Raw genomic sequence first — 16,190 nt, forward strand, 5'->3', positions numbered from 1 at the left:
TGCTTAAACCTGCCTGATGCTCTCCGCAGTCTCCTCCTGCTGCAAAGCTGTCCATGCCTCCCCCACGTAGTTAGACTCTAGTCTGAAGGTTTGCCTGGACCTCCAGAGAACAGCCCCCACCCATCACCCCGACATCAGCTCTTATCTCTGTCCCCTCAGGGCTCCTCTCCAGCCCCACTGGCCTGCTCCTCGGCCACACTAAACTCATTTGCACCCCCAGGACCTTTGCACCTGCTTCCTCTCTGCCGAATGCTCCTCCCTGAGATCTCTGAGTCTTTACCCTCAGGTCTCGGCTTCAAGGTCACATCCTCAGAGAAACCCTCTCTGGCACCATATCTAAGGTAGCCTCCCCCCCACACACAGACCCCATCTCTCTCTCTGATCACCCTGATTACTTCCTGTAGCCATATCTACCCCTCAGGTTGTGGGCTTCCCTGGTGGCTCAGTGGTAAACGATCTGGCTGCCAATGTAGGAGGTGCAGGTTGAATCCCTGGGTTGGGAAGACCACCCCCCACCCCGGAGAAAGAAGTGGCAACCTACTCCAGGATTCTCGCCTGGGAAATCCCACTGACAGTGGAGCCTGGCAAACTACAGTTCACAGGGGTCACAAAAGAGTCAGACACAACTTAGCAACTAAACAGCAAACAACCACCCGCGCCCACCCCCCACGGGACATCCTGTTCATTTGTTTATTGGTGTCTCTCTTACTAGAATGTACGCTCCATGAGGCCCACCCCTCGCGGGACATCCTGTTCATTTGTTTATTGGTGTCTCTCTTACTACAATGTATGCTCCATGAGGCCCACCCCCCATGGGACACCCTGATCATTTGTTTATTGGTGTCTCTCTTACTAGAATGTACACTCCATGAGGGCAAGGACCATATCTGTCTTCTTCATCGCTCTTCTAGGCATCTAGAAAAGTCCTGGTACTTAACATGCTCTCTCAGTAAGTATTTGTTGGACAGGACCTGTAAAATGGGATGTTCTGAGGACTGATGACATGATGGATGGCGGCTAATGCAGAGGGCTCGCCATGTTTACTGTTGTTATAGTTTTACTGTCTCATGAATTAAAAACTGGTCTAATTCTGGCACCTTCATGCATATCTCATTTAATCTCTATCCACAACAATCTACAAATATATTCAGGTGATACAAGTTGATATTAAATCAGGGTGGAACAGACCCTATCAGTTCAGTTCAGTCGCTCAGTCGTGTCCAACTCTTTGAGACCCCATGAACCGCAACACGCCAGGCCTCCCTGTCCATCACCAACTCCCGGAGTCCACCCAAATCCATGTCCATTGTGTCGGTGATGCCATCCAACCATCTCACTCTGTCGTCCCCTTCTCCTCCTGCCCTCAATCTTTCCCAGCATCAGGGTCTTTTCAAATGAGTCAGCTCTTCTCATTAGGTGGCCAAAGTATTGGAGTTTCAGCTTCAACATCAGTTCTTCCAATGAACACGCAGGAATAATCTCCTTTAGGATGGACTGGTTGGATCTCCCTGAAGTCCAAGGGACTCTCAAGAGTCTTCTCCAACACCACAGTTCAAAAGCATCAATTCTTCGGTGCTCAGCTTTCTTCACAGTCCAACTCTCACATCCATACATGACCCCTGGAAAAACCATAGCCTTGACTAGATGGACCTTTGTTGACAAAGTAATGTCTCTGCTTTTTAATATGCTGTCTAGGTTGGTCATAACTTTCCTTCCAAGGAGTAAGCATCTTCTAATTTCATGGCTGCAATCACCATCTGCAGTGATTTTGGAGCCCAGAAAAATAAAGTCAGCCACTGTTTCCCCATCTATTTGCCATGAAGTGATGGGACTGGATGCCATGATTTTCGTTTTCTGAATGTTGAGCTTTAAGCCAACTTTTTCACTCTCCTCTTTCACTTTCATCAAGAGGCTCTTTAGTTCTTCTTCACTTTCTACCATAAGGGTGGTGTCATTTGCATATCTGAGGTTATTGATATTTCTCCCGGCAATCTTGATTCCAGCTTGTGCTTCCTCCAGCCCAGCGTTTCTCATGATGTACTCTGCATATAAATTAAATAAGCAGGGTGACAATATACAGCCTTGATGTACTCCTTTTCCTATTTGGAACCAGTCTGTTGTTCCATGTCCAGTTCTAACTGTTGCTTCCTGACCTGCGTAGAGGTTTCTCAAGAGGCAGGTCAGGTGGTCTGGTATCCCCATCTCTTTCAGAATTTTCCACAGTTTATTGTGATCCACACAGTCAAAGGCTTTGGTATAGTCAGTAAAGCAGAAATAGATGTTTTTCTGGAATTCTCTTGCTTTTTCCATGATCCAGTGGATGTTGGCAATTTGATCTCTGGTTCCTCCTCTGCCTTTTCTAAAACCAGCTTGAACATCTGGAAGTTCACGGTTCATGTATTGCTGAAGCCTGGCTTGGAGAATTTTAACCATCGCTTTACTAGCGTGTGAGATGAATGCAATTGTGTGGTAGTTTGAGCATTCTCTGGCATTGCCTTTCTTTGGGATTGGAATGAAAACTGACCTTTTCCAGTCCTGTGACCACTGCTGAGTTAGACCCTATAGGCAAGTAGAAGCATGTGTATTCTCCTGAATCCCTCATTTTCTGCTGGAGAGTTGTTATTATTGCTGTTCTTACTGTTCTTATCATTTTATTGGAGAGGTAGCATTATGAAGTAAGAGCCAGATTCTGAGCGCAAAATTCCAAACTCATTTCACTTATTTGAGCATATTACAACCTCTTTGTGCCTCGGTTTCATCAACCATAAAATATGGATAACTGTACTACTTCATCCCTGCCACGTGGCACAGTGGTAAAGAATCTGCCTACCAATGTAGGAGATGCAGAAAACACAGGTTTGTTCCTGGAGAAGGGCATGGCAACCCACTCCAGTATTCTTGCCTGGAGAATCCCATGGACAGAAGAGGCTGGTGGGCTACAGTCCATGGGGTCACAAACAATTGGAACGGCTGGGGGCACATGCACCCACATCACCACTCCTTTGTGGAACTGTCCTGAGGATTAATAAGTTAATGTTAGCAAAGTACTGAGGCGAGTTCTCAGCATAGAATAAGCAATGTGTTAAGTGTTTGTTAAATTAAATAAGTAATAGTAAGCCCTGTTTGGTACTTATTATATATAGGAATTGTTTTTACCTGTACTTTGAAGAAAGCAAGGAGCAGAGATGTCCATTACCTTGCCCAGTGCCGCACAGCTTGTAAGCAGTACAGTGGTTTGAATGCTCACGCATGTGCATGAAGTCTTTTCTTCTTTTCCTCTAATCAAGTTCACTGGCTCTCTCCACTTAAGAATTCTATTTTTTTAGTATCAGTCTTTTGTAAAATATTTATTTTATTACTTTACTTATTTATTTAATTTGGCTGCACTGGATTTTGGTTGTGGCATGCAGGGTCTTTAGTTGCGTCTTAACTGCAGGACCAGCGGGGAAGTCCCTACCTAAGAATTCTTACGTCGAGTTGTGCACACACGGCTGAGCCTACTGTCTTTATGAGGCCTTTAAAGAGATTTTTCAAGGGTTTTCTATGGAGATTTCAACCTGAAACATTTCATTTCTACCATACCACCCTCCTTTAAGATCTGATCCTTCTGTATATCAGCGAAATCAGGAAGAAAGGACCTCATAGAAGTGAGAAAGGAGGAGAAAGAGGGGTCACCATCCTGCCAGCCCTGTCTTCCGCTCTCATGCTGCGTCAGTGGCCTCAGGCACCTCTTGGCACCCCTGGGGGCTGTAAGGAACAGTTTGACGACCACTACTCAAGGCAGTTTCTTGAGTGTCCCACCACTGCTGGGATCTCGTGACTTGATGCCACTAATAGCCAATGGCAGGTTTGGGGCATTTACCTGGTACCCAAGCATTTTTATAAGAGCTTTAGAGATTAGTTCCTTTTCTCCCAACCATAACCCCCTAAAGTAAAAGTTGTTCAGTGGTGTCCGACTCTTTGTGACCCCATGGACTGTACAGTTCATGGAATTCTCCAGGCCAGAATACCGGAGTGGGTAGCCTTTCCCTTCTCCAGGGGATCTTTCCCAACCCAGGAATCAAACCCAGGTCTCCCGCAGAGAGAGGGAGGTGGATTTATTGCAGGTGGATTCTTTACCAACTGAGCCACAAGGGAAGCCCAAATGTTGAAGAACAGCTGCCCAGTGTGGGGCTCGAACCCACAATGCTGGGATCAGGAGTCCCACGCTCTACCAGCTGAACTAGCCGGGCGGGTCTGTAACCCCAAGGACAAGCACTATCGCATCTCAGTTTACAGATAAGGACCTGAGGCACAGAAAGGTTTAGTTACTTGCCAAGGAAGACACAGCAGAATGGATGAAGGTGGGGGAACAAGCCTAATCTGATTCCAGAGCCCTTTCTCCTCACCTCCTGGGCATGCTGCCTCTGCCCTTGCAAGTTGCTGGTCCTGGAGTCCCTGGGAAAACCTTGTGGCTGTGTGTTTCCATGGAAACAGAGCTTCTGATTCCTAAGGGAACAGGAAAGAGCAGGTGAAGCCCCTTGAGTCCCCCCGAGAGCACCTGGCCGGGGGGGGGGGGGGCGCGGTCTCCTCTCTCTTGAAGCAGCCAGACCTCCCTTCGGCTACGGAAACTGAGCCAAGGCCCTGAGTGGCCATGGGGAGGTTGGCTGGAAGCCTGGCACCCAGAGGCCCGGCTACAGGGAAGCTCTTGGCTCCTCATTCATCCAAGTCATTAATATTCCCTCTCTCCAGCCCTTCTCCATTTAATTACACACATTGCCGTCGGTCTCTTTGCCAGAGCCGTGGCCTCTGAGAAAAACTAGTGGCCCCATTTTTCCCTGCAGGGTTCCCTGCGCCAGAGGAGGGGCCGGGGTCTGGACTCTGCCATACACTATAATTTCTAGGTTATCAAACAGTGTGGATGTGAAAGAAGAACCTTACTTTTTACAAGGTCTCTTCTAGGGAATTATCTTTAAGCATTTATTATTCATTCCTTGAAGGTAACTTTTAAGTCATGCTGTAGGGACAAATAAAATAATTTATTTTATTTGTGTCAAAACAGTATACTATATTCTAGAATCCACGATGAAACCTTAGTTTTGGATAAACAGCAAATTTTCTATTCAACAGAAAAGAAATGCATACCTGTTCTCTGATAAACCAAAGTGTGTTAGTACCAAAAGATTTTGCACTGATAAAAGGGCTGTGGTAGACGTACACTTGGCTAAGTGTTCGGGGTCTAACCCAACCCCGGCCTTAATCCTCTCCTAAGCCTACAACTGCTTTATCTTTGTCAACAAAACGGCCTACAGGTGGCGCCCCTGTAGCCTTATTGCTATATTGACGCGTGGTACCACCAGGGGGCAGCATCGAGCACAATTTTACATCCGTTTTCCCGCTTTGGGGCCTTAACGAAGGTGCATTGGATTCTGGGTTATTAAGGATACATTTGAAGCCTGGAGGGCAGAAGCGGGAGAGTGTCATTATGAAATACCCGCAAGTAGAGTAATTCCTGGGGGAGTCAGCAGAGAGCTTGGAGATAATTCTGCAGCACTGATGGCAGGTGGAGTCTGGAGTCCGAGAGAGGACATCGACCTTGTCTTTACTGCCCTGGAGAGCTGTGGTCAGCTCTGGGCACTGCCCTTCATTAAGAGGTGCAGTGACAGTCTGGTGTGTCCACTGGAGAGTACGTGGTGACAGGGCGCCTTGCAGGAGAATGTTAGTATACTGACTCCGTGGCCCTGAGTGCAAAACACATCTTAGCCAGTATTTGGGGGACACTGAGCAAGTCACAAAAACTTCGCCAAGTTAGGATTCCTTCTCTGTAACACGCGAAGGAATGTTTACTTTGCCGAAAGGTTGGTGATTCTTATGCTAATAAATGATACAAATAATAATGGCAGTGTTTGTGTACATCATTGTAATAATCATCATAAATATCTTTATTGGTGGTAATCCTATTCATTGTGCTGGGCTTCCCTGGTGGCTTGGTGGTAAAGAATGTGGTGCAATGCAGGAGACATGGGTTCAATCCCTGAGTTGGGGAGATCCCCTGGAGAAGGAAATGGCAATCCACTCCGGTTTTCTTGCCTGGAGAATCCCATGGACAGAGGAGCCTGGTGGGCTACAGTCTGGGGTTGCAAAGAGTCAGACATGACTTAGCAACTGAGCGCTCACACATTCATTGTGTTGTATTTGAACTCTAGCTGATGCATGTTTTCTATTATATATGATATATATATTATATATTTAATATGTACTGATACATAATTATAAAAATTAATAATGAATATTTTGTATAAGTACGTTAACATTTTTGGAAGTGATCGCTATCATTGGAGGAATGAGAAGATTTAACATGGAGGTTCCACTGCCCCTCTCCCACTTAAATTAGGGCTACCCAAACTAAATGAACTATTGGGAGAACCATATGGATTATTTGAAGGATCCAGGGGTTTGGGCCCTGGGCCTGTGGAGTATAGAGTAGACAGCAGCTCGGGAAGCAGAGGCTGAATGAATATGTGACCTTGGGCAGCTCACCTACCCTCTCTGAACCTCAGTCAACCTGTATGTGAAAGAGTGTAGTCGTCATCGCCGTAGCCAATCCTAACCCCTCCCACTCGGCCCAGGCTCGGGGTGGCAGGCGGCGGTGGGCTGGTGTGAAGAGGTGCTCTTGCTTCCTCCCTCTGCAGGAGTCGGGGCTGTCGGCATGGATCGGCGGGCAGCTGCACCCCCTGGAGAGCGTGCCCCCGGTGCTGGCCGTACTGCTCATCACCGTGGTGGTCGCCTTCTTCACCGAGTTCGCCAGCAACACGGCCACCATCATCATCTTTCTGCCCGTCCTGGCGGAGCTGGTGAGGGTTCTTACACGGTCCTGGGATGGGAGAGCAACATCCCTCCCCAATACAGGTTCACCAGTCTCTTCCTTGATCCCGGGAGCTCCACGGGGGCCAGAATTGTCATCATTCTTGTCCAAAATGCATAAAAGTGTCAGAACCATGATTTTTTTAATACTGTCTTTTTTTTTTTTTCTCTAAGAAATGCATAAACAGTAAATATTTTCAAAGCACACCAGAGGGCCTCCTTTGGGAAAAGCAACCCGTGGTGACATAAAGAGTTTTCTAGGAAAACAGAAATGACCAAATATGGACTAAGAAGAAGTAGAAAATCTGAGTAGACAGATAACAATACCAGGAATTCTAGCGGTAGGCAAAGCTCTAGCTTCCCTTTAAAGCAGACTTTCTCAGCACTACGGACATTTGGGGCCGGAGAATCCTGTTATGTGAAGCTCTGCATTGTAGGATGTTTAGCAGCATCCCTGCTCTCTACCTACTTGTTTGGACCATTTGAGAAGGACCAGGCAGAGGGCATGAGGTTTTAGAACTGTGATTCTCAATATGTGGTCCCAGCACATTTTCAAAATTCTCAAAATGTGGACCAGCAGCATCAGCATCATCTGGGATCTTGTCAGAAATGCAAATTCTTGCTGCTACCACCCCCCCACCCGCCCCCCTCCGCAACAAACCCCACACATGCTGACTCAGCAACTCTGAGAGAGATGGGGCCACCAGACCTCCAGGTGACTTTGATATGCACTCAAGTTGGAGAGGGAGTGTTCTAGAATAATTTTCCCTGCCCGCCCTCCCTGATAAACCCACACGTGACCTTGGAACGTTGCTAACCTGGGAACCTTCTCTCTTGTCTCCCTCTCTATGGTTCTCTTCTTGGCTGTGTGTCTCTCCTTCGGCCTGTGTGTCTGTATTTCTGGCTGCATTTCTGTCCATGCGTCTTTAAATTCATCTTCTCGCTTGTTTCTCTTGTTCTCTGTCACTCCGCACATCTCTCTCCGGACATCTCTGGCTCTATCCCGTCTCTCCATCTGTCGCCGTGTCCCTCACTTTCCTCCTGTCTCCACCTCGCGTGTGGTTTCTCTCTTTCTCTGTTTCGGTCTCGCCCCTGACTGCTGGGCCCAGGCCATCCGTCTGCGGGTGCACCCCCTGTACTTGATGATCCCTGGCACCGTCGGCTGCTCCTACGCCTTCATGCTCCCAGTCTCGACGCCCCCCAACTCAATCGCCTTCGCCTCTGGACACTTGCTGGTCAAAGACATGGTGAGTGCAGGCGTATTCCAGCAGAGGCCCCAAGGAATGGGCGGACCAGGGGCGGGCAAGGAACCGGGGCAGGACTCCCGCTCTCCCCTCGCCCCAATTCCTGAACAGGTCATTCTGAGTGGGACCAGAATTGATACTTCTAGCGAACACTCTGGGATGATTGCTTAGGTGATTTCAGGAAGCGCTGACTTGGCCACTGCTTTCCAAAGTTTGCCTTGGAGATGAGGGCCTTCCACTCTCTCTGCCCCCCACCTTGTCTTCTGACTTGTTTGGCCAAGTGCTCTGGGCCGGGCAGCGTCTCTAGGGGAGATGGAGCAGCGGACCACACCAGGGACATATGGGTGCACGTCAGTGCCCGGTCACCTGGAGAGGAGACAGAAGCCGAGGACGGTGGTGGGGGATCCCAGCTTTTAGCAAGGCTCTCCTCCAAGCTGAGCCTCTTCCTCGGCCTGCTTCCTACTGCCCTTCCCCCTCCACTGGCCGCCTCGGATGATCGCACCGAGCAGTTCAGGGGCTGCAGACCCTAAACTGGTTCTACAGAGAAGAGGGATCTGCCCGACTAGTTCTTAGCTCATGTAGGGTCTCCAGGCACGGAGACCCCAGCAGGACAAAGGGAGAGAAAACAAGAGTGAGCGGCAGGAAGACAGAGCAGAGAGGCAGCAGGGACCCAGGGAGACAGACATCCATTCCTTCGCCGGTTCCTTCACTGTACAAGTTTGCTGAGCACGTTCAGTGTTCCAGGCGCGGGGGTGATGCCGGGTAGGGGAGACACACGCCTGCCTCCAAGGAGACAGGAAATGCAAAGCAGGGGGGATGTTTAACGATCAAAGCAGGTTGTTTTCAAGTTGTGTGATGCTGGGTGAGCCAACTGCTCTGAGCCTCATTTTCCCCTTCTATAAAATGGGAATAATAAGAACAACCCTAAAAGGGTTGCTTTCGGGGTAAATGACATAGCTCTGTGACAACAGCATGGCACGAGGCCTGGCTCCTAGAAACCACTGGACGGAAGGGGACTTTTCAGCTCCTTGAGGGTCAGCCTAGGTGTGTAAAGATGGAAGGGTCTTGGGTATCAACCGTCCTGGGTTTGTGCTCCCCCTCCATCTCTCCCCAGGTGTGCCATCTGGGGTGAAAGACTTTCTGACTCTCAGTTTCCCCATCTGTATAATGGGCCTCGAGTAGAACCCTGCCTCACTCTGGGCTCCCTTGCAGGTGCGGACGGGACTCCTGATGAACCTGATGGGTGTCCTGCTGCTCAGCTTGGCCATGAATACTTGGGCACAGACCATCTTCCAGCTGGGCACCTTCCCAGAGTGGGCCGACCTCCACTTAGCCAACGTCACAGCACTGCCATCCAGCTTGGCTAACGGCACATATAGGACCCTCTGAGCCCCTCTCAGGAACTCTCTTTGGGCTGGGCCCTCCCAGGGGTTTCACCATCCTCTGCTGCTGGGACCCCACAGGCTGATCAACAGTTCTTCTCTGTGATCCAGTACACAGCAAGCAAGGCTGACTTCCAGTGGTCCACTCGGGTCCACAGTCTCGTTATCTAGGATACCTTCTCGTTTCCCACACAGCTCAGGGAGCCACTTCCTCCCAGTTCTGCTGCCTGAGAAACAAGCTCCTTTATCTCTGAGTTGATCTGTGGTTAGGATGCAAGAAAGCCCAGTTTCAGCAACAGTAAGCCAATCTGGAATGGCGTTTGTCTTGAACAGCTGGGGCAGGAGACACCGCTAGCATCCCTCACTGACAACACAAGGTTCATCTGGAGACAGCATCCTGCCTTTAGGGGTCACCTTCCTTCCAGAGGCTGGGGCTGTCGTGTCCCCGTCCAGCTGTTCCAGCTGTTCCCAGCTGGTGTGTGCTCTGCTTGGTGGGGGCCCTTTCTGTACTAGTTGTATGAATATCGGCCCTGCTGATACCTAGAAGCCAGGGTTATTTTCAGTCCCTGGAGACAGGGGGGCAGAGACAGATGACATTCTGGGGACATGGAGACTGAGCAGAGCCTCTTTGCTGTTTCTCTGGGCTCCCAAGCACCCAAGGGGGAGTTCTAGACCTTTCTACCCAAGCTTTTTCAGATTTTCCTGATTAGTCTGAATCAGTGTGGCCACAGTTCCAGGGTCAGGCCAAGTGTGGGCCGTGCCCCGCTAACAGGTGGCCCATGGCTCCTCCAGCCAGGCGCCTCCCACACGGGCCTTCCTGGCTGCCGGCTTCTGCTTGTTCCCAGAGCCGCTCTTTGCCTCCCTGCCCCCATCCCAGGTGGTAAGCATGTGTGATTAGCAAGGGCCACGTTTTCCAGGGGAGAGAGAAAAATCAAAAGAGAAATCAAGGCCTTGTAAAACATCCAGTGTCTTAGGCAGGGAAACCCCGTAATCCTCTTCTACAAACAAGAATAATGTCCCCTGAGCCGGGGGCTGGTGGGGCCCGTCCTAAGGGATGTGCTCCTTCCATGTTTCAAGCAGGAGCATCTAGGTACCTCCACCCCCAGGAACAGCGCAATTTGGATGCAATCAGCCCAGAAAGCTCACGGGCCCCCTTCCTATGTCTACAGGGGATGCGGTTCCCCCGAGCAGCCCGGCTGGGGAGCCGCACCCTGGGGACTGCACTTGCTCTTGGAACAGTACGTGTGAGTCATGGACCTTTCCCTGGGAGCGGCAGGGAGGAGGGAGAGGAGGCTCCCGTCCTTCCTGTAGGGGGGTCCTTCAGGATTTAGTCACAGTTACAGCCCACTGGGATTGGGGGGTGCCCTCCCATAGGGTTGGGTGGGAGATGCCCTCCCATAGGAAGGGGTAGGGGAGAAGTTCATTCACAGAGAAACCCAAGGGGCTTATCACCAGATGAATAGTGATTTCAAATACTTCCGATTGAAAAATGCTGTAAAATAAAGAATGTTAATCAACCCTGGGCCTGGAAATCATTTGCCTTGATAGCCATAAAAAAGCTGCAGAGCCCCACATTCTGGAACTTGGGGTGTCACAGAATTGACCTCATGTCCTTACTGCTCTTCCTTCTCCACTCCACTCCAGCCACACACTCCAGCTCTCCTGCCTCGGGGCCTTTGCGCATGCTCTCCCCGTTGCCTGGAACACTTTGCTCCCAAATATATGCCTGTTTCCTCACTTTATTCGGGTCCCTGCTCAAATGTCACCTCCCCAGAGAGGCTTCCTTCACCATTGGGTCTAAATATCACCCCATTACTTTTTAACCCCTTGCCCTGCTATAGTTTTCTTAGTATTTAGTCAGGATGCTGTATTATTTTCTTTTTTATTAATTTTATCACCGTCTAGAATATAACCCTATGAGAATGCAAACTTTCTTCTGTTCAGTGTTGTACGTCCAATACTTAGAGCAGTTTCTGGCACATAGTAGGTGCTCAGTAAATATTTGATAAATAAATCTATGCTAGAAATTATGACAAAACAATCTTGCTCTTTGACCCAGGGTTTATTTGGCTTATTTCTTTATTCATTTATTCTTCCATTTATTCATCCAATAGTATTTATTTAGAACATAGTTTATGCTAGTTCACTGTCCCTAGCCACATAGAACTTATCCCAGGAGACAGGCTGTAGACAGGTAAACAAATAAGGTGACCCTGGGTCATAACATGGGCTAAGAAGAAAATGAACTGGCCAGTGTGACAAACCTACTCTGAGGCTCTGTTAGCTGGGGTGGTCAGGGAAGACTTCTCTGAGGAGGCGGCACTGGACCAAGGCCAGTAGGAGTCAGCCATATGCTCACCGTACTGTGGGAGGAAGGGGGATGGCAGGGGTGATACAGAGGCATTAGAAATATACCAGTAACTCATCTGTAACACACAAGAAATACCCAGAAGTCAAAAGAGACAAAAAACATTGCTTACCAGTGGTTACATAACAAATCAGCTCAAAGTTCAGGGCCTAAAAATGCAACACATTCCTGCATTTAGTCAGAGTTCAGCAGGTATGGTTTTATCTCTGCTGTACATGGTGAGGGTGGGGCCACTCATCTGGGGGTTTTGCTGGAGCTGGAATGCCCATGGTGGCTTTGACACCCCAAGGGTCATGTGGCTTCTCAGGAGCTCAGCCTGGGCTGCTGTACATGACAGCGGACTTCTCAGAAAGCAAAAGCAGAAGCCACAGGGCCCCTTAAGGCCTGGGCTTGGGAGTCCAAAACATCAATTTTAATGCATTCTATTGGTCAAAGCAGGTCACAGCGTATTGCGACTGTGCTGCTAAGCACAGTTATCATCTTGATTTTACTTTCATCAGCCTTTTTGGAGAAGGAAATGGCAACCCACTCCAGTGTCCTTGCCTGGAGAATCCCACGGACAAAGGAGCCTGGTGGGCTACAGTCCGTGGGGTCGCAAAGAGTCAGACATGACTGAGCGACTAACACACACACACACATTGGTCAAAGCAGGTCACAGGGTTAGCCTGGTTCAATGGGAGGGAAATAACTTCGCTCCTTGATGGGAGGCGTGTCACCCACAAAGAGGAGAGAAGATGGCTGGCCACCAACTTTGGAAGCCTTCCATCATGGCACTCAAGAGAAAACTGAGTGAAAGATACAAATAGGTCGTTCTGAAAAAGGATGTGAAAGTGGCCAGCAGGTTTCTAAAGAGATACTCAAATCACTTGTAATCAGATATGTGCGAGTTAAACCAAGACTCAACAATGCACCCAGACTAGCAAAAGCTAGAGAAGTAGACAGTGAGTGATGGCGAAATGGGAAGACACAGAAACCCTCATGTTCTGTTGGCAAGACAGCAGACTATCATTGTCATCCTGGCAAGCACCTTGGCAGTAATCAGGAAGATCCACTATCGGCATTCCCTGTGGCCCATCCTATTCTTGGGCTTATATCCCAGCAAAATCACCCCCTGGATCCCTGAAGAGATAATATAGGAGGATATTCATGCCAGTGTTGTTTGAGGTGCCAAGGAGCTGGAGGCCATCACTGGAGAATGGGGGGCTATTTCACACTGGGGAAACATGGCCACAGGTGGAAGTGAGGAAATGTGGAGTGATAGAGAGGAAATGGACAGATTTCAGCATGTACATCAAATGGAAGAGCAGAGTCATGTGGGCAGAGGAATGGAAACCCTGGTGGGAAATGGAAGGGAAGGGAACAAAAATCATTGAGTAGGAGTTCAATGAACTGCACTGGACACCTGGCTCCACCCATATCATCTGTATGACCTTAAGCAAATCCTTGTCTGTTTGGACTTTGGTTTCCCTATCTGAGAGATGGGCATCATAGTCAAGGTCTCAAAAAGAGATGGTAAACACATAAAGTAGCTCATATGAGGAGATTTTAGTAGAAGGTCTAGTTGCAAGGTGTGAGCAGATGGTTGCTTATGGAAACCACAAGAAAAAGCATGGACCCTGGTGGTGATGGGAGGTAGGACCAGCCATGGAGAAGCACCTTCCAGCTCTGGGGCTCAAGGACAGATGCTGACCTGGAGCTGGAAACTTTAGTCCAGGGGCATATCCAGTCCTTGGTGACCCCATAGGGAGGTAGCCACCCTGGATCTCCCCCCTCCCCTTTCTCTCCCAGCTCTCCTGGGGCTCCCCAACCCAGCTGTATTGGTCAGGGTTCTCCAGAACCAACAAGATGCATATATATGGAAAGAGTTGCAGTTCAAGTCTAAAGGGAGTCAGGGGATGTCAGTCTTTTGTTCTATGCAGGCCTTCAACTGATTAGATGAGGCCCACCACACAAGGTAGAGCAATCTGCTCTATTCAGACTCCATTGGTTTAAATGTAAAATCTCATCTGGAAACACTTTCACAGAAAGACCTGGAATAATATTTGACCAAATATCTGGATACTGTGGCCCAACCAAGTTGACACATAAAATTTACTATCACACCAACAGAAGCCAGAACGCAAGGGGCTCCCTTGGTGGACCTCATCCAGGTCCTCAATAAGTTTTTATATTGATTGCATATTGAAAGGATAATACTTTGGATGTAGTAGGTTGGATAAAATATTTTATTAATTTCAGTTTTGTATGACTATTAGAAATCTTTTAATTACATGTGTGACTCACATAATTTCTCTTGGCTAGCATGGCCAACTTGATAGGAATCTAGCCACCTCTCTACCTTCTCAAGCCAACGGGATGGATGGTAGCAACATACTATACCCACAAGCTATAAAACTCAATGACTCTGATATTCTATGGACTTCTGATTATGATTCTAGATCTGAAGACTTACCACTTCCTCTTTCTGTTCTGTCTTATGGCTCTGAATCCTCTACCCAGAAATTCCCCTCAACAAAGTTCATTCTATTTTTGATGATTCAGAGACTCCTTCCGGATATTGTGGGCCTGAACTCAGACTGCTGCTGCTGCTAAATTGCTTCAGTTGTGTCCGACTCTGTGCGACCCCATAGACGGAAGCCCACCAGATTCCCCTGTCCCGGTGATCCTCCAGGCAAGAACACTGGAGTGGGTTGCCATTTCCTTCTCCAATGCATGAAAGTGAAAAGTGAAAGTAAAGTCGCTCAGTTGTGTCTGACTCTTCACGACCCCATGGACTGCAGCCAACCAGGCTCCTCTGTCCATGGGATTTTTCAGGCAAGAGTACTGGAGTGGGGTGCCATTGCCTTCTCCGAACTCAGACTAGCACTTAAATAGGCAGAATTGACTGCCTACATTTGCTGAAAAAAAGCCAAAAATATCTTCTGCCCCTTCCCTCCCTTTGCTCCCATCCTCCCAGATTTTATGCATCCACTAGAGGCCCTGGAGAGATGACCAACATGGTTCTTAACCAATCAGCTCCTTGATGCCAGTGTGAGAACTAAGCAAATGACGATGTCTTCCCAAGACTCTCCCTTCCAACCACCACAAGGATCTGAAGTTTCCTTTGTGATGAGGCCCAGGCCAGGGCTCTGGCCCAGTGGGCACCGCAGAGGCCTGTACAATCTGATATGAGAAGCCTGGGTCTCACTCAGGCCAAGCTGTTAGCCCAGGTTGAAAGGAACAGGCCTGGAAAGTTTATATGTTGTTTACTGGACCCTGTACATACATTATCACATTGAATTCTCAACCCTAAGAAGTAGGTACCAGTATTCTCTTCATAGCAGAATATATTAAAGCTCAGAGAGGGACAGTGTCCTTCCCAAGGTCACGCAGCACACTAAGTGGCACAGCTGGCATCTCAGGGCAGGTCTACAGCCTCCAGCCCAGGGCCCCTGCAGCAGAGAAACAGCGAGACAGCTCCCTGCACCGGCCCACTGGGGTTTCCTGCAGAGCCTGTGATCCAGTGGCCCTCATGCGGGCCCACAGACCTACCAAGATTGGCCTGCACATGGTCCTTCATTTTTTAAAAAATGCTAGCTTTTAAATCGGGGGACTGTCATATAAAAATGGGAATGAGTGGCATCTTTGGAAAAACTAGCCACTCTGGTAATGTTGGGCCTCATTTTCAAGGGGCTTCAACCCTCTGTTCAGGGAGCAGAGTAGAAGCTACGCTTTTCGAAGGGTCTCCACGTGGCAGCTCACCACTCTTTTCATCTGGCTCACCCTGCTCCTTACCTGGCAGGTGCCTGCATTTCCCGCTCTTGATCTACTCTGGGTCCCCAGTTCTTGGCAGACTTGACAGTGGCCCAGCTTCCTAGGTTGTGATCCAGGAAGGGTGTTAGGCCTTCTGAGGGCTGCAGGTGTCTCATCCCAATTGTGTGACTATGAGAATGTCACTTCCCTTATCTGAGCCGTAGGACGCCCTCCCTCAGGCCTGAGCAGTGACCCAGCCAATGTCCTTAGAAGGGAAATGACAGGGAGTCTGGGATGTCACCTAGGTGTGCCCCCGGCACCAGTCTGTCCTGCAGGGTGGGACACTGGGGGCTCAGGAGAGGCCTCCAGGGGCAGATGGTCCTGCTGGCAGTGATGGGCACAGAGACCCTGGGTCGGGTGAGGGGCAGGGGAGGGGCATCTGCTTTCCAGAGAGAGACTGGCTTTCAGAAAAGCCTGGAAGTGTACCTGCAGGGCAGGGACTACAGTAGAGCCCACACACAGGGAATTCATGTTGAATGCCTGCTCTTGCCAGGGCCGATGCATCCCAAGGTCAATGTGAATCTTGTGAATTCTTCCCTCCCCACCAGTAGGGCCCAGAGG

General features: G+C 49.2%; 1 protein-coding gene and 1 non-coding gene across 2 annotated transcripts in view; one reads left to right on the forward strand and one right to left on the reverse strand.

Annotated features, from left to right (window-relative positions):
* SLC13A3 (solute carrier family 13 member 3) overlaps positions 1–10,986 on the forward strand; it is an 83,179-nt gene extending 72,193 nt beyond the window's left edge. Inside the window, exons 11-13 of the mRNA XM_006051387.4 lie at positions 6,672–6,833; positions 7,953–8,090; positions 9,300–10,986. Coding sequence (XP_006051449.1) covers positions 6,672–6,833; positions 7,953–8,090; positions 9,300–9,476 — 477 coding nt within the window. The 3' untranslated portion in view covers positions 9,477–10,986. The remainder of the gene's footprint in view (positions 1–6,671; positions 6,834–7,952; positions 8,091–9,299) is intronic.
* TRNAR-CCU lies at positions 4,160–4,232 on the reverse strand. The gene has a single exon. It is a non-coding gene; the product is annotated as a tRNA-Arg (tRNA).
* Positions 10,987–16,190: the final 5,204 nt, after the last annotated feature.

The sequence above is a fragment of the Bubalus bubalis genome, chromosome 14 (assembly GCF_019923935.1).
Source record: "Bubalus bubalis isolate 160015118507 breed Murrah chromosome 14, NDDB_SH_1, whole genome shotgun sequence".
Taxonomy (NCBI): Eukaryota; Metazoa; Chordata; class Mammalia; order Artiodactyla; family Bovidae; genus Bubalus; species Bubalus bubalis.